The sequence below is a fragment of the Scylla paramamosain genome, chromosome 15 (genome assembly GCF_035594125.1).
Source record: "Scylla paramamosain isolate STU-SP2022 chromosome 15, ASM3559412v1, whole genome shotgun sequence".
NCBI lineage: Eukaryota > Metazoa > Arthropoda > Malacostraca > Decapoda > Portunidae > Scylla > Scylla paramamosain.
This window is the reverse complement of record NC_087165.1, coordinates 1808107-1835880: the sequence shown is the minus strand read 5'-3', so window position 1 is coordinate 1835880 and position 27774 is coordinate 1808107. Positions and strand designations below refer to the sequence as shown.

General features: G+C 40.8%; 1 protein-coding gene and 1 long non-coding RNA gene across 7 annotated transcripts in view; one reads left to right on the top strand and one right to left on the bottom strand.

The window, feature by feature from the left end:
- Positions 1-1455: 1455 nt before the first annotated feature.
- LOC135107269 (uncharacterized) lies at positions 1456-27292 on the bottom strand. Its single transcript, XR_010271673.1, has 3 exons — positions 27160-27292; positions 3837-3890; positions 1456-2491 (listed from the first exon to the last, which is right to left on the bottom strand). It is a non-coding gene; the product is annotated as an uncharacterized LOC135107269 (long non-coding RNA).
- Positions 27191-27774, top strand: part of LOC135107268 (leukocyte elastase inhibitor-like) — a 40402-nt gene continuing 39818 nt past the window's right edge. For 3 of the 6 annotated variants that reach the window (XR_010271672.1, XM_064016930.1, XM_064016928.1), the window contains exon 1: positions 27217-27318. Coding sequence is in view for 2 of the 6 variants with exons in the window: in XM_064016930.1 (XP_063873000.1) it covers positions 27232-27318 (87 nt within the window). In the remaining 4 variants the exon portion in view is untranslated. Of the gene's footprint in view, positions 27330-27774 lie in introns of all 6 variants that reach the window. The other 3 variants (XM_064016931.1, XM_064016933.1, XM_064016934.1) reach the window with 3 other exon arrangements.

Here is a 27774-nt window from a genome sequence, read left to right as displayed (position 1 = left end):
GTTAAAAATTGTTCTGTGTGAGGATATGAAAAAAGAATATAATAACAGTATGATATTTTTTTTCTTTTCTTTTCTGGAAAAACTTACTTGTAGCTAGAAACATATAATGACAAAAAGAAGGCAGACAAAAAAGAAAATAGTGTTTTACAGAGTACATCGATGAAAAAAGTTTTGTATAAATCAAGATATGAAAAAAGGAGTATAAAATGGTACTTTTTTTCGCCTAGGGACACACGTGGAACACACTTGTCAAGTTAAGTGAACATAAAGTGGAAATGCTGAAGATAAACAAAATAATGAAGGAACACTGAACCTTTCACGAGAATGGAACTATTGATATTACAGGGATTTTTTTTTTTTCAAGTGTACATCATTATCCCAGACTACATCACCACAACTACATCATTCCGTTACAGCGTAAAGGGAGAGACTATAGTGGTGATGATGTCACTGTATTTATGCTCTACAACCTGCATCACTTTAACAAACTTTAGGCGCTGTATCATTACAAACACAACTCATCACCCACAGCAGAGTACCACACTAACATCCGACATTACCTCACCCTCCTGAGCCAATAACCTGCAGGGAGTGCCACAGCCCCGCCAGGCTACATAGAATACAAGCAATCACCCTGAGAGCGCACCCCGTCACGTGGCTCACTCTAATAGAAGCTTACAGTGTAGGGAAGCTGCCTCTGAGCGTCACATAATCCTGCACGCCATCCAGACTACGCTACGCTACGCCTCCTCCTCCTCCTTCTCCTCCTTGTCCCTGCCCGACCACTTGCCTTCCTCTTTTAAATACAAACTGCACACCCCACGTGGCGCATACAAACACTAGCCCGTCGTCGTACATTTGGCCGTTTGCTCTGCTCTCGACATACACACTGCTGCACGTCACTGAGAGAGAGAGAGAGAGAGAGAGAGAGAGAGAGAGAGAGAGAGAAACATTCATGGCAAAAAGTAAATTCTTTCATACAAATGCACCACATTAAGCGCCTCCAGCGTAAGACTGTGTAATTATCAGGCAGGAAGCGCGGCAGTAAACACGTGAAGTCTATAAAGAAGGCAGGGCGTGTTTCACTTGCTGGTCTTGCCTCTCACTTTTTTTTAATATACGTTTTCTTTTTTTTTTCTTTTTTTTTCCTTGCATGGATTGACAAGGTGTGGAATAATAGTAAAAAGATATAAATAATAGAAAAACTGAATTGGTGTCACTGCAGCTGATAATCCTGCTCTTTACTACTACTACTACTACTACTACTACTACTGTTATTAACATTCATCTATTACAACTTAGGAAAGCTTTTTTTTTTTTCTCCAACCCTTTATGCTTCTTAAAAACATAAAACTGCATTTTGGAAATAAAAATTCAAATAGCTGCACACAAAAATCAATTAGATGCAAAAGATATTGGACGGCTCAAATTGAAACACTGCAGTAAACAATGCAACACATGTTTAATTTAGAGTCAGTATAAAATGGTATTCTAACATTTGCATATAGCCACTACTTATACTCACACTCTCATATCTTCTTGGCGAATGGCAAACAGAGGAACAAAAAAATATCTTTTCAGTTGCCGCTTCCATACATACAGACAAAATAAGAGAAAAAAGAAAAAAAAGTCAACAATAAAAAATCTAAATATGTTTCTGGAAGTGCCTCAATGCTCTTAAAACAACTAGTCACAGGAAGGGGAAAAAACAGAAACAGGCAGAGAATTCCAGAGTTTACTAATGAAGGGGATGAAAGAATGAAGATATTGCTTAACTCCTGGACTACTGAAAGGGAACGGAATAAAGGTGAAAGTCTTGTGTAGCGTCAGCGTGGGGAAGGAGAGACGCATGCTGATGGCAAATTCAGAAGAGCAGTAACCATAGAAACAACAACACAAGACAGACTTCCCCCATTTTTTTCCATCTTCATATACTTGTGTGCATTTTTTGTAGCATATCAGTGTATTTGCTATGGTAAGCTCAGTAGGTATGAAATGTTCTCTAGGGTATGCATTAATTCATCCATTTATTTATTTATTTATTTATTCACTTATTTATTATCTATTTATTTAATATTGTACTTTTCATTACCACGTTTCGAATCCTTCTTTTCTCTATGCATACACTAAAATAAACACACAAAGACTGGAATACATGTTACAATGAATGTTATAGACTAAATTTACATTCTTCTTTCATATATATACCCTGGGAAGGCAGAAAAATGGGAGACAAAAACAACGCTCTGGAAAAAGGTTTAAACTAATCCTTCAATGGATAATACTACTGACACATCCTTTCTTTCCTTCATAGATTCGTGGGAAGCAGACAGGAGAAAGGCAGGCAACAGACAGGTTTCGGTTGACATGGAAAAAAAAAAGTTTAACATCGAGTTCCAAAACAGAGTGCACATGATGTAATGAAACAGGTACGCACTTTCCTCCTGCACGTGTTGGAAGTGTTCACCGCGGCACCACCTGCCATCCTTCCCTGAAAATATCAAAACATCCACATAAGAAAGTGATGCAGCTTGACTATTCTAAAAAGAGCTGAAAATGAAGCATCATAAACAGAACCACCACAAATCCTTTACTGCATGAGTTACAACATACACATGAACAAAAAAGGAAAGAATAAATACTAAAGAAAAACACGAAATGTCATAAATAAATCGTGTCAAATTCCTCCAAGCAAGAACACATGGATACATGAAAAACAACACTGAAAACAGAACACACTTGAAACTCTGAGAATGTTAAATATGCACAACAGCTGCAACAAAATAAAACCTAAAAAAAAGCAACAGCAAGGATATACTTAGAAAATAATAATAAGTACAACTTCAGTCTAACCATAAAAAGTATTCACGGCACAAAACATGAAAGTCCCTTTTGAGTATCTCTGCCAAGGTGGCCTGACTCATCTATTCTTCTTTCTTTATTGTTGCTCAGTAATACAACACATCCACCTTCCTCCGTTTGTGTTTCTGATAACAACAACAACAACAACAACAACAACAACAACAACAACAACTCTCTGACCACTCCTAGTTATATACCTGCCTTTTCGTGTGGTTACTGCGAGGACACAGGATGTTCCCTATAACTTCTTACACAACAAAACAACAACAACAACAAAGGCTCAAGAGACCACAAAGATATCGTAGTTGCTGTTGGCTCTGGATGTCACCGCTTCTTGGTAAGGATCTCAACAAAAGCCAACACCTGTGAGATCCACCCTCCTTTATGCTTGTGCTGTTAACTCGTCTGGATGAAGCAATATATTTAGTATGATACATTTCACTGGACCTGCCTAGTATAGTTGTGTCTACATATTTCAGCTCCCGCGGTCATCTGAATACAAAAGCCTCACTGCAAAGCCAAGGTAGTGTTTCGCTGGCAATAACATTCCTATATACGCATTACCAAACGCATCCTATTTTTTTTAGTCTTGTCGCTTACCAAACCAGTGTCAGACGCTCTTTTCATAAGGTCCCGCAGGAGGCCGTCTTTCCTGCCTCGGTAAGACTCACACGATCTATTCATATTTTCCCTGAAACATAATGTAATGAAGCTCTAGATGTTAGGGAGGAGATGAGGGCACAAAAATGGGAGACAAAAAAAAAGCTTTAGAAAAAGGTTTAAACTAATCCTTCAATGGATAATACTACTGACACGATACTATGGAAGCACATCCTTTCTTTCCTTCATAGATTCGTGGGAAGCAAAGAAGAGAGAGGCAGGCAACAGTGACAGGTTTCAGTTGACATGGAAAAAAAAAATTAACAGCGAGTTCCAGAACAGAGTGAACATGATGTGATGAAACAGGTACTCACTTTCCTCCTGCACGTGTTGGCAGTGTTCACCGCGGCACCACCTGCCATCCTTTCCTGAAAATATCCAAAACATCCATATAGAAAAGTGATGCAGCTTGACTATTCTAAAAAGAGCTAAAATTTGAGCATCATAAACAGAACCACCAGAAATCCTTTACTGCATGAGTTACAACATACACATGAACAAAAAAGTAAAGAATAAATAAAAAAATAAAAAAACACGAAGTCATAAATAAAACGTGTCAAATTCCTCCAAGCAAGAACACATGGATACATGTAAAACAACACTGAAAACAGAACACACTTGAAACGTTGAGAATGTTAAATATGCACAACAGCTGCAACAAAATAAAACGAACAAGCACAATTACATATATAACAAGATCAAATAAGAAAATAAAATAATAATAAGTAAAAAGCTTCCCAACATTCAGCGGTACAAACCTAAAAACAACAGCAAAGACATACTTAGAAAATAATAAGTACCACTTCAGTCTAGCCATAAAAAGTATTCACGGCAAAAAACATGAAAATCCCTTTTGAGTATCTCTGCCAAGGTGGCCTGACTCATCTATTCTTCTTTCTTTATTGTTGCTCAGTAATACAACACATCCACCTTCCTCCGTTTGTGGTTCTGATAATAACAACAACAACAACAACAACAACAACTCTCTGATTACTCCTAGTTAGATACCTGCCTTTTCCTGTGGTTACTGCGAGGACACAGGATGTTCCCTATAAAGTCGTCTTACAGAACAAAACAATAACAACAACAAAGGCTCCACAGACCACAAAAATATCGTAGTTGCTATTGGTTCTGGATGTCACCGCTTCTTGGTAAGGATCTCAACAAAAGCAAACACCTGTGAGATCGACCCTCCTTCATGCTTGTGCTGCTAACTCGTCTGGATGAAGCAATACATTTAGTGTGATACCTTTCACAGGACCTGCCTAGTATAGTTGTGTCTACATATTTCAGTTCCTGCGGTCATCTAAATACAAAAGCCTCACTGCAAAGCCAAGGTAGTGTTTCGCTGGCAATAATATTCCTATATACGCATTACCAAAGGCATCCTATTTTTTTTTGTCCCGCAGCTTACCAAACGAGTGCCAAACGCTCTTTTGATAAGGTCCCGCAGGAGGCCGTCTTTCCTACCACTGCAAGACTCACACGATTTACTCATATTTTCCCTGAAACACAGTGATGAAGATCCAGATGTTAGTGTTTTCTACGATGCCTTTGCTATTTCGACGCTATACATACATAGAGAAAAAAAAACTAACAGCAAAACAACAAACATGACAGCATCTGCTTAGATTCTATCATCATTGCTCTCTTCAAAGCAAAAACAATTTATATCAAAAAGTGTAACTGAAAAGAGTGCAGGTTAGTTAATGAACGCTTTGATATTTTTAAAGTTTTGCATTATAAAAGGAAAAATTTGTACGTTATTCTCCTGACCAATTACTAATATTTCTCTCTCTCTCTCTCTCTCTCTCTCTCTCTCTCTCTCTCTCTCTCTCTCTCTCTCTCTCTCTCTCTCTCTCTCTCTCTCTCTCTCTCTCTCTCTCTCTCTCTCTCTCTCTCTCTCTCTCTCTCTCTCTCTCTCTCTCTCTCTCTCTCTCTCTCTACCATCATTTATCTCAGAATAGGAATGACTATTAAATGCCTTGATTATTAAGGATTGTAATGAAACCTACTATAATAATAATAATAATAATAATAATAATAATAATAATAATAATAATAATAATAATAATAATAATAATAACAAACAGTTTTAATGAAAACTCCAGTAAAACTGGTTTCGTAGAGTTTATTGTACAAAATTTGTCCCAAGCCTGAATGAAGGTGATGGTGGTGGTGGTGCTTGTTGAGTACAGAAGAGAGGGACTTCCTACATTCTTCCTTCCCAGACTGGAGTGGATTGGAGAACATTTGCAGCAGGGTCTCGGAGGAACAACACTTGCAAATTCTTGTGTCTTTGTGTCAGCTTGAGTGAGGAGCAAACTCTTCCTGGTGAAACTGCTCACAACTCTTGTGCCTCTGCAGGTGTTGAATGAAGGTTGCCTGTCAGTCCTGCCACGACTTAAGGGAATTTCACGCGTTCTTCCTGCCGTCAACTGCTTGACAGTCTTCCTCCTGCTTAAAATTCTTGACACACTCTTCTTACTGCAACTTGACTCTTCCTTGATTGCAATGAAAACTCTTGTACCAGGCCCTCTGTTTTGTCCTGACAATACTTAACACCTCTTGTAGGGCTTGAAGGCTTGAAGGTCGTGATGCTCGGCCTCTCTTCCTGGTGAAGCTTGATTCCCCAATTGCAATGGAGTATGTCAGGCCCAGTGTGACAGCACTATTTGATAACCAGATTCCAATATTGCAGAAGCAGGTGCTGATAGAGATTCCTGCAGGCTGTTCATAGGATGGTGAGGTGGAAGCCACACACTTCACACCTGCAAGGAATACAGACCATTAGTTCCTAGACATGTGAAGCTTGTTGTATGTGCTGAGATTCCTTGTAATGTGTTTGATAACTGATTCCCTACAAAACTCAAAACAAAAATAATAGGTCTCTCTTAGGCATAGGAGATGTGCCAAGATTCCCTAAAAAAACTAAGACTACACAAGAAATTTCATAGGAAAACGGAAAAAGTTTGACAAGCACTGCACAAGCACTCTCAAACTAAATTTATCTGTGCTGTATACCTTTCACCTAACTCCTCTGACTATAAGAAATTCTTTGACTACTTAACTTCCAAAGTGGAGCACATTCTGACCCTCTTCCCTTTTGCAGAGATCTCCATTCTTGGAGACTTCAATGTTCACCACCAGCTTTGGCTTTCCTCTCCCTTCATTGACCATCCTGGTGAACTAGCCTTCAACTTTGCTGTCCTCCACGACCTAGAGCAATTGGTGCAACACCCTACTCGTATTCCTGACCATCTTGGAGATACGCCCAACATTCTTGACCTTTTCCTGACCTCTAATCTTTCTGCTTATGTCGTCACCCTTTCTTCTCCATTGGGCTCCTCCGATCACAATCTCATATCTGTATCTTGTCCTATCGCTCCAATCCCTCCTCAAGATCCCCCTAAGTGAAAGTGCCTCTGGCGTTTTGCCTCTGCTAGTTGAGAGGACCTGAGGAGGTATTTTGCTGATTTTCCTTAGAATGACTACTGCTTCCGTGTCAGAGACCCGTCTTTGTGTGCTGAGCGCATAACAGAGGTGATAGTGTCTGGCATGGAGGCGTACATTCCTCACTCTTTTTCTCAACCTAAACCTTCTAAACCTTGGTTTAACACAGCTTGTTCTCGTCCTATACATTATAGAGAGGTAGCCCACAAAAGGTACTTAAGCCTTCCATCACCAGAATCTCATGCACTTTATATTTCTGCCCGGAACCATGCCAAGTCTGATCTCCAACTAGCCAAAAACTCCTTCATTAACAGTGTCAAAACCTTTCAAGATCTAGCCTAAAATATCTCCAATAACTTTGCTTCTTCTTTCCCTCCTTTATTTCAATCAGATGGCACCACTGCTATCACATCCATTTCTAAAGCTGAACTCTTCGCTCAAACCTTTGCTAAAAACTATCTTGGATAATTCTGGGTTTGTTCCTCCCTCTCCTGCACCCTCTGACTACTTCATGCTACCTATTAAAATTTTTCGCAATGATGTTTACCATGCCCTTGCTGGCCTAAACCCTCGGAAGGCTTATGGACCTGATGGGGTCCCTCCTATTGTTCTCCGAAACTGTGCCTCCGTGCTTGCACCTTGCCTTGTCAAACTCTTTCAGCTCTGTCTGTCAACATCTACCTTTCCTTCTTGCTGGAAGTTTGCCTACATTCAGCCTGTTCCTAAAAAGGGTGACCGTTCTAATCCCTCAAACTACCGTCCTATTGCTTTAATTTCCTGCCTATCTAAAGTTTTTGAATGTATCCTCAACAGGAAGATTCTTAAACATCTATCACTTCACAACCTTCTATCTGATCGCCAGTATGGGTTCCGTCAAGCCCGCTCTACTGGTGATCTTCTGGCTTTCCTTACTGAGTCTTGGTCATCCTCTTTTAGAGATTTTGGTGAAACTTTTGCTGTTGCCTTGGACATATCAAAAGCTTTTGATAGAGTCTGGCACAAAGCTTTGATTTCCAAACTACCCTCCTATGGTTTCTATCCTTCTCTCTGTAACTTTATCTCAAGTTTCCTTTCTGACCGTTCTATTGCTGCTGTGGTAGACGGTCACTGTTCTTCTCCTAAATCTACTAACAGTGGTGTTCCTCAGGGTTCTGTCCTGTCACCCACTCTCTTCTTATTATTCATTAATGATCTTCTAAACCAAACTTCTTGTCCTATCCACTCCTACGCTGATGATACCACCCTGCACTTTCCACGTCTTTTCATAGACGTCCAACCATTCAGGAGGTAAACATATCACGCAGGGAAGCCACAGAACGCCTGACTTCTGATCTTTCTAAAATTTCTGATTGGGGCAGAGCAAACCTGGTATTGTTCAATGCTTCAAAAACTCAATTCCTCCATCTATCAACTCGACACAACCTTCCAGACAACTATCCCCTCTTCTTCAATGACACTCAACTGTCCCCCTCTTCTACACTGAACATCCTCAGTCTGTCCTTTACTTATAATCTGAACTGGAAACTTCACATCTCATCTCTAGCTAAAACAGCTTCTATGAAGTTAGGTGTTCTGAGTCGTCTCCGCCAGTTTTTCTCACCCCCCCCAGCTGCTAACTCTGTACAAGGGCCTTATCCGTCCATGTGTGGAGTATGCTTCACATGTCTGGGGGGGTTCCACTCATACTGCTCTTCTAGACAGGGTGGAATCAAAAGCTTTTCGTCTCATCAACTCCTCTCCTCTAACTGACTGTCTTCAGCCTCTCTCTCACCGCCGCAATGTTGCATATCTAGCTGTCTTCTACCGCTATTTTCATGCTAACTGCTCTTTTGATCATGCTAACTGCATGCCTCCCCTCCTTCCACGGCCTCGCTGCACAAGACTTTCTTCTTTCTCTCACCCCTATTCTGTCCACCTCTCTAACGCAAGAGTTAACCAGTATTCTCAATCATTCATCCCTTTCTCTGGTAAACTCTGGAACTCCCTGCCTGCTTCTGTATTTCCACCTTCCTATGACTTGAATTCCTTCAAGAGGGAGGTTTCAAGACACTTATCCACCAATTTTTGACCACTGCTTTGACTCTTTTACGGGACTGGCATTTCAGTAGGCATTTTTTTATTAGATTTTTGTTGCCCTTGGCCAGTGTCGTCCTTACATTAAAAAAAAAAAAAAAACACTAATGACACAACCACCTTTACATTATTAGCAACAGAAAGCATCGCTAATTGCCTTGTCACGTGATCATCAGGTCACGGAACGAGGCTAAACCAGGTCACTTCTGTTCCGAGATAGTGATTGGTGCATATTCTCGTCTAAGTAAAAGTACAGGTAGGACAGGTAAATTGTCTCGCGTATTTATTAAGGACAGGTAAATATTTTGGGGTATTTATAGTGGACAGGTGGTTAATTAAAAAGACAGGCGACTTCCCATAGTGGCCACAAAGAGTCATGAGGGGATAAAAACCTTGAGCGCTCGGGGAGGACACGTGACGCCAGGCAACCAGACGCCCAGTGATGGTGACAGGCTGATAGAATACCCTCCCAGACCTTCCATCTCTCGCTCTCACGCGGTAAAAAGAGCAAGACGACACGAGAACGAATCACACGCCTCTATTTACACCCAAAGGGCATGAGATACAAAATTAAAGACTTCCTCCTCGGTGCACTGCCCTCAGAATTACAAACACATCGTATACTGAACTGTAAAGGTAAACCTGAAACTATTTTTAAACGTGTAAAGAGGACAGTCATGAGCTGCATAAAAAAAAAGGGGTGATTAATTACAGCCACGCGGAAAAAATGTTAATGGAAATGGGATTCCAGTCGCGGAGGTTAAATGAGATCTGGAGATGCCTTCATGCTGCCATCTTCAAATCGTGCAAGACAGTAGAAAAAAGAAATGCCATCCATATAATTTATTTGTAGTTAATCATAAGAAAGAGAACTACCAATACAATAGTTTCCCACTCACGCAAAAAGAGAGCGCATTAAAACCACATAATGGTTAACAAGATTAAACGGATTAGCAGAGAAGGGAGTGAGCAAACCTTCCCCGGCCATGATCTTACCCAATACTGAAGTGAATGTACAATAAACGGACACTCACTCTCCATCACACCACCACCACCACCACCACCACCACCGCCGCCACCACTGGGCGCACTGACGCCCCGTGGTGGGCGCCACCACGGGGCGCAATATGAAGCATTGCCCTGATATTGGCAGGTCTCAAGTTTTATCATCCAGGAGGGAGGAAGCGAGCGGAGCGGGGAGAAAGCTGAGGAAGAAGTGAGGAGGAAGCAGAAAAGGCAAGGTGGGATGGAAGAGAAGGATAAGGTCAGGAGAGGAAATGAAAGGGACAAGAGGAAGGGACACAAGGAAAAGCTGGGAGGGAGGGAGGAAGGGAGGGAAGAAGACTACTCGCGTTTCATCCGGGTGAGTGAGGACAGCGCCTCAATTTGGGCGCCGTGGACCTTGCAGTGAAGAGCGCGGAATTCTGGTTTTATCCTCCGCCCTTCTCTTCTCCGCCTTGTACAGAGGAGCGCCAAAGGGAGGTCGCTGATTATTTTCGATTTTTTTAGTCTGAATGTTTTCGATTTTCTACAAAAGTAATCTAAACTGAATGTTTTCGATTCTTGCCAAGAAGTATTATTTTCGACAACCCATTTTATGTTTTTTTGGACTGTTTTCGACACAACTCTTACACATTTAGTGTCCGTTTTGGATTATTTTCGACACAACAATTACCTAGCTATTTACAGTTTGGATTATTTTCGACACATCATTGACCTAAATCAATATTTACAGTTTGGCTATTTACAGTTTGGATTATTTTCGACACATCATTGACCTAAATCAATATTTTTTGGAATATTTTCGACACTTCATTCAGCCATTTTAGACCTTCTTTGATTATTATCTTGTTAGGTTAGGTTAGGTTAGGTTAGGTTAGTTTTTATAGTCTTTTGTTTAAGTCTAAACGTGACGTGATGTGACAGTTCATTTTATCCAGTGTCGAAAACATTCAGAATTTACCATTTTTTAGTGTCGAAAACATTCAGTTCAATATTTTTTTACTGTCGGAAACATTCATAGTGAAGTTTATTTAGTTTCAAAAACATTCCAACCAATGTTTTTAATGTGTCGAAAATAATCATGATTGAAAAATATATTGCAGAACCATCGAAAATAGTCAGTCTAAGTTGCCAAATCATTGTCGAAAATATTCATTCTTAAACATGTTAGTCTGTCGAAAACGTTCAGACTAAAAAAATCGAAAACAATCAGTCCACCCGCCAAAGGTGTGCAAGATTTCCCCAGTTAATCTGCTTCCTCCACGCGAGTTATTGGCTACACGAGTACATGTTCAACACGCGTTTCCGAAGACAGGTGACAAGGATTGGGAGAATAGCAGCACGTATTTAAATACTAGGCGGTCTCTCTCTCTCTCTCTCTCTCTCTCTCTCTCTCTCTCTCTCTCTCTCTCTCTCTCTCTCTCTCTCTCTCTCCTCAGTAGGCAGGTCCTAGGCAATGAATTTCTCATACAACCTGGGGCTGTGAGACCACCGCTGCCCATACACAATTTGAATTATTTTCATCTTCAAATAAATAACATATTTCAGACTGCAACTGTTGAAGATGACACTGTAACAATAAACTTGAAAAGACCTGACAGCGGAAAGTGCAGAGGAAAGACTCCAGCAAATGTCAACACGGAAAAAAATCTTACAAGGTGACCTTTGAAGGTGTGAGAGGAACAGTGAATACACAATTAAAAAAAAAAAAAAAAAGAGATAAAAATGACAAAATAAAACTGACAAATTAATTAACAAGGAAAAGACCAAGGAAAAAAAATAAAATATGAAAGTTGAAAATATAAAAGTAAAAATCATTGAAAATGGCAAGAGGTTTCCTTTCAGTCAAACGAAGAATGATTCTGAAAGACGGAGAGGATGAAGCCATTGACCATAAGAATAAAATGGCAGAAAAAATATGCACGCATACTTTCAGTGTTTTAATATCACGGTGAGAGCAATAAACATTTCACCAGATGACAACGAACGCTGTAGCCTCTGCCCTTCAAGGAACGAAGCAAGAAAGGCCCGGGAGAGGACGGAATATTGGTGGATGTTTTGAAAGACGCGGGAATGCAAGCTCATTTACTTCCCCAGCACACACCAGGAGAAGCTTCCTGAATCTTGGTGCACTGCAATATTAATCATGATTACCGACCCGCTGGCTTAGCAATTATGTACACTCTTTTCTGCTGGGTTCCTACCAACGTATTAAAAATTAACATCATTTACATACGTTTCTGCAGACCTCTTAGTAATGCATTAACACGCAAAATTATAATAAAACAACCACTGCACCGAGGAAGACTAAGGAGGAGCGGTTCACCCAGGGATTATCTGTATGTAAGGAACAAGATGGCTGAGAAAAACCCGGACTTGTACTCTGACGCCTGGCTGCTGTGCTCGGCTCCATGATTCACTAGAACAGAAAACGATGCTAAGAACTGACTACAATTAGCGAACAAACACTAAACAAGCCCCTTACCTCTCGTCAGACGCCACCACAGCGCCACCGCCACAAAGACAACACAAAATTAACACCAAGAAATTAGTTATTGAAGGAGATAAATAGCAAATGGAGACTCACAGAATGGCAGTACGCGTGCAACACCTCGTCCCCTACAGCAGGATCAACAGAAAGGTCGCCAAGTACAGCTATATCCACAGGTCTTCTTTCCCTCCCCTCATTTCCATCTGAAGGTCTTTCCCTCGTGTCCTCTTCAGCAGTATCTTGGGACGTGGCACTTACTCTGTCCCTTCCCTTTCAAACGTTGCTTCTATCTATTTTTCCCCTTTCATTGCCTCATCTTTGTCTTTTCTTCCTAAACAGTCAAAATACCTCACAGTATTTTTCCTCCGCCACTCAAACACTCAGGGTTCCCGCGTGCAGTTTTCATTGCAACTGTTTCAACTCTCCTTTTTGAAGTGTATTATTTTGCGTCTCTCTTCGAGTCATGTTGCTTGACTGAATAATATTACATTGTTTATCAATATTATATTCACCTTAAAGCCTAAAGTTCTCCCCTTAATGACAACACAGGAAGTTTTCATGACTCGTATCTACCAAGCCAACTTTTCCTTCGAATCCCTCCCTCTCTTCAGAATTAATGTGAGATACAACATCTCGCCACTAAGTACACTAATACAGAGTCTTTTAACCCTTACAATATCTCAATTATCTCCTTTACTTTCACTAATTCACTCGCTAGCAAAAATATAATGTAAAAAGAAAAAAAAAACAGGAAGCAATAGTGTGAAACATCGCGTTTCTTGAAAGTTCCGCCGCCGCGCTGTTAGGCGCAGCAAACAGCCGGAACCAGCAGTAAGTAGCCCAGGGCTTCAGCGGCAATGAAAGCAAAATGGGTGGGAGTTAAGAGTACATTTTTCAGCAGGCAGACTTGGGCTAATGTTCGGGAAGGCGGGAACGGCCGCCGTCAGGAGAGTAACAATGCCGCTGCCTCGGGAGCCAATGACGTCATTAAATTTTATTATACATCTCTGTGAGCGGGGCAAACTCAATTCAGGAAATACACTTTATTGAGAAAGAAACTTGTGTTCTTACTGAAAACAAAACAGCTGCACCAGTTTGCCATGATCACCTGTACGAATAAACTTGTGTGCTGCTTTTGTCGTTCGCAGCAGCCCTGCAGCTGCAGGTGTGTACCAGTGCAGCCCCGCAGCTGTTGGTCAGGCCAGACTGTTCATGCCGCGCCACACATGCCAGTCACTGCTGTGGCTGACAGGTGTGACAGGACGCTGGCAATGTGGAAAAAAAATAAATAAATAAAATAATATATATATATATATATATATATATATATATATATATATATATATATATATATATATATATATATATATATATATATATATATATATATATATATATATTGGGATCAGCGATGCCCTCGTGTTTGATCGGTGTGACGGGAACACTCCAGAAAAAGGAAGGCGGTGCGGCGCGGCAAATGTTGGGGCAAGACTTATACGAGCGTCACGAGAGATTGAAGGAAAAATAGGAGGGAAAATGGAACGGCCTATGGAGTGTACAAACAAGTATGTATTAAGTTTTCATATTACCGCAGCGTTGCCACGTGGATTCGTCAGCAAGAATTCTTTAAAAAATATGAAGTTGAGTTGCTCACATTAACAGTTCTGGATCATTTTCTTCCATTACTATTAAGTAAACACCACAACACACTGCCACAGAGCCACGGACACATCACATGACCGTAACTCACTGAAACATGGCCACACAAAACACACAAGAATACATGCAAGCAATTCATGAATGCTCTGACATGCCCACACTAAGTCAAAACCATAAACTTTGTGTGGCCGCTGCAATTATAATTATAGATGAAAGACACGATGAGGGAATAGCGTGAGGCAGAGGTCGAAGTGCTAGAGAGGGACAGGGCGGGGCTGGAAGGAGCTAGGCTGGGAGTGACGAAGCGATACAGGTCAGGGCAGGAAAGGACAGGCTGGATGAAAGGAATAAAATCATGTTTCGATTACAGTTTTTTCCGTCCTTATATTGTCCGTGTGAATTCGAGTCAAGAAAAAGTAATTATTTGACTTCCATCACCTGCCATCACGAGCTGTGCGTCCTCATCACCCCAGGCTAGTCATTCACTACGCTGTACTCATAAAACATAGTACTACATTTTTTAGCACTACATTTTTTTTATGTTAAAATACACACAAAAAAAGTGTGTCAAATTTCACACACACACACACACACACACACACACACACACACACACACATACACACACACACACACACACACACACACACACACACACACACACACACACACACATACACACACACACACACACACACACACACGCGCCACAAATGCAGGCCATCATGCCGCATGCAAGGATGTGATGCGCCAGACTCATGACCAACACAGGATCACCAGCAGCGCACGTGATTCCTCGCCGCGCCCACCAGCGAGGCTCACACAAGGCTCAGGGCAGCGGCACACGCATGTCACTCCATCTGACGTTGTTGTTACCCCCGCTGCTCGGCTTGGGGGGTTCGCAGCGTGGCGTGAGCTACATTACAGTAATCAGACCTATTTAATTCCCTGCAGTTGCACCTAAACACATTACGTGGTGGCTCGTGTTCTTGTCACTGCACTGTGAATAATGGTAATTACCCAGTCTGAGGTGTCAGGTGGGAAGCCTTATGGCCCCGTGCACTGCAGGGAGTTATGATTTACCTCCGACAGGACCATCCAGGTGAGTTTCTCAAACGAAGAAGAAACATCCACCTGGGCAGGCGCTGTCGAGACGACGAGAAGCACTGCGAGGGAGAGAGGTCATGGTGTGGGCGACGAGAAGCACTGCGAGGGAGAGAGGTCATGGTGTGGGCGACGAGAAGCACTGCGAGGGAGAGGTGATGGTGTGGGCGGGTGTTGGCGGGGAAGCGGATGTTGGAGGCAGAGCGGGGGCGATAGGAGGGCGACAGAAAATGCTAGAAGTAAAGATGTGCACTTTAACTACATATTCTTTCTTTTCTCTGATTTGATACAATCTGTGTTCTAGAGGTTGCAGTTGTGCTCCTGTCGTGTTGTGAGTTGTGGGGATTCTGTTGAGCGAATGACCGGTGCTAAGCATGACAGTTCCCTTGACACAATATTATCACACTCTAGGTGGCTGGCTTTGATGCTGCAGTATTGGCTTGCTCTTCTGGCTTCCGTCCTCTTCTACCCTCTCGTATTTTTTTTCTTGAGCTCTCCAGTTACAGTATCTGATTACCTGCCATGTCCTGCTCTGGATTATGAGGGAAGTATTGAGCATACACACACACACACACACACACACAGCTAATTCACAAAGTAAGCAACAATCTCGAGGAATGTTTCAACTATGGCACGGTCGAGGAACAATAAGCAAACTGATTACTGTTTTACACGGGCGAGAAACTTTAAGATTTGCTAGTCACGCCAACTCGTGTGTGTGTGTGTGTGTGTGTGTGTGTGTGTGTGTGTGTGCCATCGCGAGTGACACGTGGTTTTCTCCGTACTCCTATCACCACCACCACAACACCCTTCCCTTGCCACCGCAGTCCACGTCTTCCTGAATCCATGACGGGGGTGGTGGTGGCAGTGCTTTCATCCAAGGCAGTCTATGGCAACACCCTGTCCTCACCAGCGTCTCGTCCAAACACCACTAGCAGTCTTCCCAACATGTGTCCGCGAGCTTAAGTTACTGAACCAATAACTACTTAAGCTATCATTGAAAGTTTCCAGGCCCTCACATGCCTCCCCTCCTCCCTCCATCCCCGGCGTGTCTCTCTGGCCGCAATACAGGAGGCGAGTGTAAAAATAGTCCAGCTGCATTCTTTAGCCACAAAGGAGAAAAGTTGTTGAGCCTTACATATTTACATTACCATTTTATTACAGAAACACCTCGGTCATAAGGATAAATTTTGCTGTCAAGTTCCACGATAAATATTGGATTTACTGCAAGAACTTTAGCAAGGAGATTAGGAAGGAGTGCGTCGGAGTGGAGGGAGTGGAGAGGTGTGGCAGGGAGAGGGGAAAGAAAACGTGGTGGTGGAGAAAAGATGAGGAAGGGAAGGAGGGAGGAATGCAGCGCCGTGAGAAGGCTGCAGATGTGAGGCGGTGAAGGGAAGGACTCCACCGGGAATGAACAAGTGGGCAGATATTATGACATGTTTCAGCGCCTCTTTTTCGACCGTGAATATATATATATACGAAAAACTGTGAATTACGTGACGCTGGTGAATCTCGAGACATTTACTAGCTTTATACACTACAGGGAGGGCGATATGTGTGTACAGGGTGTGCCTCAGTGTGGCTGCGTGAGTCTCTTCCCTCACCAATGTGTTGCCTGCGTCGTGAATGTGAAAACAAAGGGATCGATGGAGTGTGATGAGGAAAAAGAGACACAGGATGAAACAGCAGCAGCACCACACACACACACACACACACACACACACACACCCTCTCTCTCTCTCTCTCTCTCTCTCTCTCTCTCTCTCTCTCTCTCTCTCTCTCTCTCTCTCTCTCTCTCCGATATTTTGATTGTCGTCTTCTTCATAGAATGACAAGTAACAAAGGCGGTCGTCTAAATATAAGAGAAGAACTCTCCTGGATCATCCCGTGTTTCCTCGCCACCAGAATCCACTCCCTTGTCTCTCTAACACAAAGGATTGAGTCTTGCTTGGGCTGCCGTCACTTACAATACACAAGATATGATACAGTTGTTCGTTGTTCTCCTAACTTGTTATTACAGAAGTTTCCTCGATCATTGCCACGGCATTAGTGGTACTCGACACAACGACAATGGCCTGTAGTCCTACACACATTCATCTAGTTTGATTAATAGGTATAACAGTTAACTAGGCAGGCAGGGGGGAGGGGGGAGTCAGAGGAGCTAATGGTATTAATTTTATATGGTGCTCTATCTCAGTAGCTCTTGTGTGTTAATGCGACTAGACGTTAATCTATTTACTGACTTGTCTCTTCATTTAACTACATATTGATTCACTTGATTTGTCTTTATCTAGCTTTATTATTACTTTCTCTCTCTCTCTCTCTCTCTCTCTCTCTCTCTCTCTCTCTCTCTCTCTCTCTCTCTCTCTCTCTCTCTCTCTCTTACACAGCTTTACAATCTATTCTATGCGGGGGAAGCCTGCCTTGTCCTGTCCTGGTGCATTCCCTCGTGCAGCGGAGGCCGCGTCCAGCAGTGAGCCCTTGTAAAGGTGAAATCTAACTATGGCTTGAGAGAAAGGCACTAACAGGTTGAAAACAGGACTTCAAAATGGATAATGTTCGCAGGGAAGGGTTAAGACTCGTCTGTGTCTACTTCCCCTTAGCTGTAAGGACCTCAACGCAACGAGGCACAGACGCAGCATCCAGGCAAGCACCATCTGCCTTCCCTGCCTCCCTGTCTATTTCCCCTTAGCTGTGAGGCGCAACGATGCATCCAGGCACTATATAGGCAAGCACCGTCTGCCTGCCCTGATGACGGCCTTCATCCCTTCTACCAGTCAATGGCAGATTACACCGCATATACCACCTGGACGGTCATGCTTTCCGCTCGGCCAGTCTTCCTTCACCAGCATCAATAGAAATGCATTATATTTTTCTCAGTGACTTCCTTGTCATTCTTACACGAGTATATGTTGCTGCAGTTAAGGATAGTAGGAGTTAGACACATCCCGGAGGCCATGAATATGAGAGATTGATAAATTTTGCATGATAAATACGTGTGTGTCCAATACTTGCTCATGCACACACACACACACACACACACACACACACACACACACACTCACTCACTCACTCTCTCTCTCTCTCTCTCTCTCTCTCTCTCTCTCTCTCTCTCTCTCTCTCTCTCTCTGGGTAGTTTGGGAAGTGGTCGTAGGAAGGAAAAATAAAAGACAGGCGTAGTAAGAATTCATCAGTAAAAGGGATGAAAGAATATGAACTCTAATTTACTTTTGCACTGTTTAGGAGGACAAAATAAAGGAGAGGGTAAAAAAGAGCCTTATCTAGTGCGTTGCTAAGCCTTTATGCCGAAGATGAGTAACTGAGCTTGTTGGTAAGACCCGATTCGCTCTATCTTTACATCCCTGCCTTGGACCCGAGTGGTGGAGTGGAGGCTGGTGATCTTAAAAGGTGTTTCTCTCCACGGTGGATGGGCTTCGGCTACTCTGAGTGTCCTATTTTGCCTATGAAAGAATTAGGTGGTGTGTGTGTGTGTGTGTGTGTGTGTGTGTGTGTGTGTGTGTGTGTGTGTGTGTGTGTGTGTGTGTGTGTGTGTGTGTGTGTGTGTCTTTGTGTGCATGTGTGCTTGTTTGCTCTACATGTACACAGCACGAATTATTAAAAAGGGCGCAGGGAGGCTTTGTGTAAAGAGAATATAAAAAAATGTACAACAGGCCGACGAGCGTCATATATACGTGGAAAATGTTTAAATACAAAGCACAAAAGAGGCAGACCAGAAAACAATAAGGCGGAGTGCATAAAAGAGATGAGGAAAGAAGAAAAACTAGATCCGCCCAGTAGTCAAAATCAATGAACCAAAGGAAAATCTGAGCTGAGGTAAAGTCAAATATAAATCTTGCATGGACCAAAAAGTACCGTACCTCACCGGGAAGGAATCTGGGTACAAAAAGAAGTCCACATATGTGTATTAAATAGATATTCCGTGCACAAATCCAGTGGAGAAGGTGAGGGACACACGGCAGAGGGGAAGAAGCACAGAATCCATAATCCCGCGGCGGAGAGATGAAATGGACGAGAGATCTGAGAATATGTAAAGCTAAACGTATATCTGCCTGACTTGCTGCTATTGAAGTGAGTGCTGCCGGCTTGCCTCCACCCCCACGCCGCCCTCCACCACAACCCTACAGCTCTCCATCCTCCCGCCACACTCCACTTGCCCTATGTTCCACTTTTAAACTCATTTCAAATTTAACATGTCTACATCCACTTTCTCAGCCATGACTCGATCCCCACATCCACCATCCGCGTCCATCCAACAATACTTCGTCCCTTGCCAGCACGCTAAGGAAAGGATATAGCAGGAAAAGAAGTCTTGTTTGATTCTATCTGTTCGAGCTGCAGTGTTTAGCTCAGTACAAAGCCCCGTTCTAAGCCAGCAAGCCTCCATGTGTCTGTTCTTCTCGTGTAATCCACCGTAGTCCAGCTTGCCCATCCTCCTCCTCCCCACCGTGCCCTGTCTGCCAGCATTCTAAGCAGTAATCCTTCACACATTGTCCAGCCCGTTCGCTTTGTATTTCTCCCACAAGACGCACAATTTAGTATTCAAATCCACATGTTGGCCGGCAGATAGGTAGACACGTAGACAAGAAGGTTGAGAGATGGCCGGCAGATAGGTAGACACGTAGACAAGAAGGTTGAGAGATAGTGAAGTAAAATGATAAATAAGTAGTGAAAATATCAAGAGTAATAGTCGTGAATGAAATTGTGGCGATAACTTGTAAATGTACGACTCCATAAAGAAAGAAAACGACTGAACGTAAAAACCGAATCGTCACACCGAGCACGTTCACTTAAAGAAATGTTCTCATGGCCCATTGAAGTGATGAAGGAACGCTGCATTTCCTAAAAAGAATTAGAAGTCCATGATAAGTTTTTTTTTCTTTTTTTATATTTTCCCCCTCAGTGAAGAAGTATTTTTAGTCATTCTTATTGCTGGGATAGGAAAAATGTTTAATAATATTGTATCCTTTTTTGGTGACCATGAAAATGTGAACTCAAAAAAAGAAAATGACCAAGAAAAGGGACTGCACATCCCTGGACCACCTACGGACACAAACCTAACATTACTGGGTTACCTGTCAAGTGACATAGGTGACCATGAATCTCAATTTTCCTCTGTCATCTACTAGTCTGACCAGATCCACAGCTCTCCATCCTCCTTCTACTCGTTCCAGCAGTGCATCCATAAACCTAACTCCCTGTCTTCCTCATTCCCTTCACTCTTCCTAATAAGCAGTTCCTTTTGATCCTCTCTGCTCTCAGTATATAGCCACAGAAGTTCTGCTGTCTTCTTTATATCTTTTAAAAGGAATCTTTCTGTTCCTGCTCATCTTGGTACCTCTTCATTTGTAGCTCTAGCAGTCCAAGGAATTCTCATCATTCTACATAAAAACCACATCTCCACTGCTCCCAGCCTTTTTTTCTGTTCTGAAGTACCTAGTGATGCAGAACTCATCAGAATAACTTTTGACTGTGTATATCAGTGGGCCCCACCAAATGCTTTCCAGGATCACTGCTACCACCTTTTTTCTATAGTGTTGTTATGGTTGCAGTTTTCCTGTTTGTAGGCACTTATATATATATATATATATATATATATATATATATATATATATATATATATATATATATATATATATATATATATATATATATATATATATATATATATATATATATGAGGGACACTGGACAAGGGCAACAAAAATCCAATAAAAAAAAAAAAACCCACTGAGATGCCACTCCCAGAAAAGGGTCCAATGCAGTAGTCAAAAATTGAAGGATAAGTGTCTTGAAACCTCCCTCTTGAAGAAATTCAAGTCATAGGAAGCTGGAAATACAGAAGCAGGCAGGGAGTTCCAGAGTTTACCAGAGAAAGGGATGAATGATTGAGAATACTGGCTAACTCTTGCATTAGAGAGGTGCACAGAATAGGGGTGAGAGAAAGAAGAAAGTCTTGTGCAGCAAGGCCACAGGAGAAGGGGAGGCATGCAGTTAGCAAAATCAGAAGAGCAATTAGCATGAAAATAGCAGTAGAAGACAGCTTGTTCCTGAGTGTTTAAAAAAAGAAAAATTAATGGATGCACCACTTTCAGGATTGCCAGTTACTTTAAGGTGTCCCATCAAAAATGGATCATACTGTGCAATATGTTCTATGATTAAAAAGTTACCATTTTGCCAATATCTAATGATCTCTTCACTACCTCTGCATGCCAGGCCTACCCAGCTAAAAAAGACTGTTATTGCAACAGTATGGCACAGTACTTCAGGTACTTCAGTCTGGCATTTCTTGTTTTTGTACGCTTGTTTCTCCAGCTGCCTTCAACATGAGAAGAGTTCTTCATCATAGATTAAGCTTTAGCACTGAATTCTGTGACCTTGTCTCTTTTGTGAATTTTCATGTCATTTTATCAATTAATCTAGTTATTCAAAGGGAGGGTCAGAGGGAGGGAAGATAGCGATGTTTGGGAGGTACCTTTGGCAGGGGGAGGGCCTGGTAGCTGTTTCATTTTCTCCCATATAAATCTGGCCTTGATTTCAATATGTGGTAGATCCTTGGTTTCATGTAATTCTATTTTCTGGATTTTAGGAGATCTCAACAAAATTAAAGAAAAGATTAAAACTGAAGATATTGCCAAGATAACTTATTATATCACTTTGGAATTTAGTATCATCTATCAGCGTATTTGTCCTATCCTCCTTTGACGTGTTGTTTCCTGTAAGTGTACCCCAAAGAGGGATGGCCATAGTAGAAGAGTCTTCACCTCTTCCAATCCAAGCAGTTCTCCTTCAAACCCTCCTCCTACTACCATCTCTTTCATGAATGTACTTCTTTACCATATAAATGGATTCTGCATTTAATTAAGTTATGAAATTGGACCTAATTCAGCTAGATAAAAGGATTGTCATACTTGAAAATAATCAGATATGACGGTAGTCCTCCTTAATCCTATTTCCCATCTGCTCCCGTTGGCAACCCTTATCCAACAATAGAAGAATCTCTCTCTCTCTCTCTCTCTCTCTCTCTCTCTCTCTCTCTCTCTCTCTCTCTCTCTCTCTCTCTCTCTCTGTTTCATCATCTACTTGATTAGTTGAACAATTGGTGTTGTCAATAAAGTTATTTACACCAGTAATTACTCTAGAATTTAGATAATTGACATAAAGGGAACAATAGTGAGCCCATTACAAAAAATTTGGAATACACATACTGTAGAGCATGATCAAGGGATCAAGAAGCTATGCTAAAACACATACAGAATTCTGGTGTTCTCAGTGGAAGGCACAGAAAGGCATTGTGAGAGTGGCTGAAATAGACCTTACTAGCAGCTGTCGCAGGGTGGAACTAGTCAGGTCTTCCCATCCCCTTTTCCATCATTAACAGATAAAACTGGCACCCCAAGCCAAAGTCATTCATTGTTAGATTAGGTTAAACATTGCTATGTTTGAAAAACTTTGTGTGGTGATGGATGAGTCTGAAGCCCAACTAGATCAGTTCCTAAAAGATGAAATAACTGAACATTTTCCATCTCTAGAGAAGGAATTTGAGTGATTCACTGTGCTTACAGAGAAAGAGGCAGCCCTGGAAAGGAACACTTTTTTACTTCACTTGATGTATGCAGCACCTCAAATGATATCCAAGATGAATCTCTGGATCTACAGAATGACTCTTTGGCTTGTGATCTTTTCAAGGAGAAATCAGCAACTCATTTCTAGTGTGCTATGTATCAGTCTTGCTCTGAAATCACCATGGCAGTCTTGCATGCCCTTCTTTCATTGGCTTCCATATACCTGTGTAAAGCAGGATTTTCAACTCTTGTCAACGTAAAAATGAAGAATAGGAACAGCAGATGTCAGAGATAACATGAGATTGGCTCTAGCAAACATTTGGCCAAGAATTTCACAACTTGCTGCTCAGATGCAGCCCCAGGCATCTCATTAATTGGGTTGGCTAGCTGTTGCAAACTATGTATGTAGATAATATTGAAGCAATACTTGAGTTTTCATTCTTATAATTTTCGTTGTCAAATAAGTAGGTTGGAGGAATTTATTTTCATTGATTTATTAATTTCATTTTATGATGCCAAGGTTGAACCAGTGCTGTAATTTTACCTCACTGATAAATGCCTACAGAATTCATGAGTAATTTTTTTTTTTCTCCCTTTCCTTGCACAGAAAAATAAATGTAGATAGAGCTGCTGATAGCAGGGTGTTGTGTGAGTTTCAAGATTTTAGTACAAGGGTCATGAAGGAAAAAAAAAGTTGGGAACTACTGCTGTAGACAGAGGTAACTGATATTGATGATGAATGATGATAAGCTTATTATGAGACTTTGAGAGGACATGAATGATCCATTCCCAGTATGCCTTTTTGCTGTTGAATTTTAATTCTGCACTCCACAACTAAGCGTACCATAATCCATTAATTATCAAACTTTTCATTCCATTCCTTCAACTTATATTTTATTGAAAAGTATCTAGTGCTGTACCTTGTTTAGTGATTCCTAGAACTTACATAGGGCTAATATCACTTGATTTTGTCGCCAACAACTGTGTCATAAACTGCTGGTAAAACCAGAAGATTACTGAGACATGATCTTCCCTTGGTGAACCCCTGCTGAGTTGTGAATGAGTTTATCCTTCTCACCTGTAAATGGTTATATATATATATATATATATATATATATATATATATATATATATATATATATATATATATATATATATATATATATATATATATATATATATATATATATATATATATATATATATATATATATTTTTTTTTTTTTTTTTTTTTTTTTTTTTTTTTTTTTTTTTCACTATAATGGATCCCTTAGCTGATGTCATTATTGGACAGCAATTAGTCATCAATAGTATGTCCTCCTATGTGCAGCATAGCCACTGCTCCAGTATCCACTGACTTTCAAAGAAGTAGTTAATGCAGCAGGTCTGTGTATGTACCACATTTCAGTAAACCACATCACTCATACAGTTGCTGTACTATTGAGACTATGTAAGTGTTAATGTACCAGCCCTTGGCCAGGGCAAGACCTAAACCACCCTGATTTACTCCTCTGGATAACTTAGTAAAACACTGTGGATATTTTGAAGTTATCTTTGATGTTTTTGTAAGGAAATATTTATTAGTGCCATTGGCCAGTCTCCTGCACACATAAATGAAAAAATAATTATAAAAAAATATACACAACACTTGTAAACAGTAGCATATGTACAATGTGTTGTTGAGTAAGTCAAAGGCAAAGTGATGAGGGGTGAGAGAAGGATGTATTGTTGCATAGTTTCTCCTACAAAAATTCTCAAACTAAATTGAAGGAGATAGTGGAGGAAGGGGATGAGGCTACTCTGAGTGATGCTGTGTAAATTGGCAGTGCACTTAAAAAAAAAAAAAAGGGAGGGGTGTGCATTGTGGAAGTGGATTTACTTAATGTGTATAAAAACACCATACAGTGAATTGCTATAAAGGCTCAAGGTAATGGATGTTTGTAGCTGTTGACATTTAAGATATTCAGGATGAAGAAAAGACCTCTAAATTCACTGTTGGAATAAGTGCATACATGTAAATATAATTTTTCATTCAAATCTTTCAGGTAATATGTGTAGCGGTCATGAGGGGTGTGAGTATTATTTATAGACATGCATTTCCCAAGCCAGTTTGAGCATCAACATCAGATTTGTTGTGACTGGCATGCTTTTCTGTGTGAAACAATAACAGTGGGAGCTGGCTCAGTAACTCGTGTTCACCATGGAAAGCAACGTGTCATGTTTCTCTGCTGTGTACAGATTGTTAGCCATCCTCACAGGGTAAGGCATTTTAACCACACCGAAAATACCAATTTTTCATTCTTGGAAGTATGAAGTGAGGATAATTAAGTGAAAAAAATATGATGTCATGGAAATGGAAATAAGTGTGGTTTGTTGGAGTAGGCAAATATGGAGTGCTTAAGTCATTGTTCTTAGGAGAGAGAGAGAGAGAGAGAGAGAGAGAGAGAGAGAGAGAGAGAGAGAGAGAGAGAGAGAGAATGCTATGGAATGTGTGATTGGGAGGAACAAGGTACCACTCCCTAGTCCTGTATTTTGGACAGATAGGAAGGGAAGTGTAAGGGAAGGAGGTTTGAGACAAAACTGAAAGGTATGATGAGAAAAGGAACAGTGGGGGAGGGGGAAGGGAGTTCGTTGTGAGGTTAAAATACTCATGGCAAGGAAGTGAGGGAAGGGTGAGGGAGGAGGATGGGAATACAGGGAGGTAGACAGAATAAATATCAGTAGGAAGGGTAAAGAGTGAGAAGAATAGAGGGAGAGAGGAAATAATACAGAATAAGTACTCCACTTTTCAGGTCCCCCAACTCTTTTTTTTTTTCCTACATCTATCCCCTTCCTAGTTCTTCTCTGTACTTACACTATTTCCTGGTTACATATACATCCTTGAAATATACTCTCTCTCTCTCTCTCTCTCTCTCTCTCTCTCTCTCTCTCTCTCTGGTCTGTATGTGGCATATATGGCGCACTTTGTAATACTGTGATCTGTCTGAAAATTATCCGCAACCGCATCCATGGATATGGTGGCAAAAAAAAAAATATGCAACCACATTTTATGAGAAATGGATATCCGGCTCTGCCTGCAGTTGCAGGTATTTTTAATCATTTATTTTATTTATTTATTTATTTATTTATTTATTTATTATTTATTTTCATTTATTTATTTATTTATTCATTTTATTATTTTTTTGAAGTCCATCCATTAACTTCTACAGGCATGAAAGTGCACAGTTGTACGTAACTCTCTCTCTCTCTCTCTCTCTCTCTCTCTCAAGATTGTGTAAACAGGATGTTTTCGCGCATGTTGTGTGTGTATGTGTGTGTGTGTGTGTGTATATATATATATATATATATATATATATATATATATATATATATATATATATATATATATATATATATATATATATATATATATATATATATATAACATCTACGAAGTGAATTCTCCACTAGCCTGAAAATATTGTTTACATAAATTTGACAGGAGAGAGAGAGAGAGAGAGAGAGAGAGAGAGAGAGAGAGAGAGAGAGAGAGAGAGAGAGAGAGATCTAAAAGATATGAAATCACATGGGCTAGTTATGGTTACATTTATGGTCTCGACAGCAGGTGAAGGCTATTTTCTTTTGAAATTGCACACTTGTGGAACCAGAGGTTGGTGACGTACGTGGCATGAAATGACCAAGTTGTCGGAATTTGTTTTACTCCAGAAAACTTTGCATTTCTTTTAATGGTCATATCACTGACAATGACCGCAGTTTCGCTTACATGCATAATAAATTAGACATGATAAGTAACGAGATAAACTGTATCCAAATTTAAGCATGCAAAGTATAAAACCGGTATATAGTTTTATGATCAAAGCATTGGTCAAAATTTATGTATGTTATCATATCACTTATATTGTGACGATGTATTGTCAAAATCGTTTAAGTTGTGTAATAATACGGCGAAAGTAAACTTAAATAATGTCTATCCAGTCTATATTTTGAGGCTGTTTTTTTTTTTTTAATACGATAGCTAACATGTGTTTAAAGAAGACAATCGCAATATGGTTGATAAACACATGTGTCGTCGTGGCAGCAGCAGGTTCCCTTGGCAACTATTAACAATGGCCTGTAGGTGAGTTGTAGGGATTGGGAGGTATATATCATTGTAACTATTTACCCAGGAGTGTTTCTGAAGGGATCAAGTGTACCCCAATGTACAAGATCCTATAGAAACCCCAAGATAAATCAAGGTAAATATTGAACTTGGAAATAGGTGGTAAGCCTTACGGTTGTGGGAATGGTGCCAACTCGAGCGATCCGCTATCCGGGATAGGCGGTGCCGTTTATTTGTTGGTGGAAATGAGTCACTATCCTGTTGACTGCGGCGCGTGTTGGTACGGTTCTCCGGTGCTCCTCGCTTCTCGTGTTTTATCCACCGCTTTACTGGTTTGTTGCAGGTATTATTAATATATGTATACATTTTGTTGACAGGGAGTCTTATTGATGCAGTTCGATGTGATTTTAAAGCTTGCCATATATACATTCTATACATGTCAGAATTCTATTGTGCATGTACTATGTAATTGCAATACTTACGGAAAAAAAAAATCAATCATGGTTACGCTGATGTTTCGATCTCTTCGTGACAGATAAAAGTTTATTTAACAACTGAACACCGCTGATGGTTTGATACTGGCAGCAGTGTAGCGTTTGTCGGGAGGAAAAAGATAAATCAGGAAATCGCGCGTCTGCAATACCTATTTAACTTAGAAATGGAAATGCGTATTAAATTTGAGTTACGACGTAGATTAATACGCATGAAATAAGTACTTACATAAGTATCCTATCTTTTGAATTATTATTTATATATCGTAGATCAGTAGAATGCAATTTGATATTGTC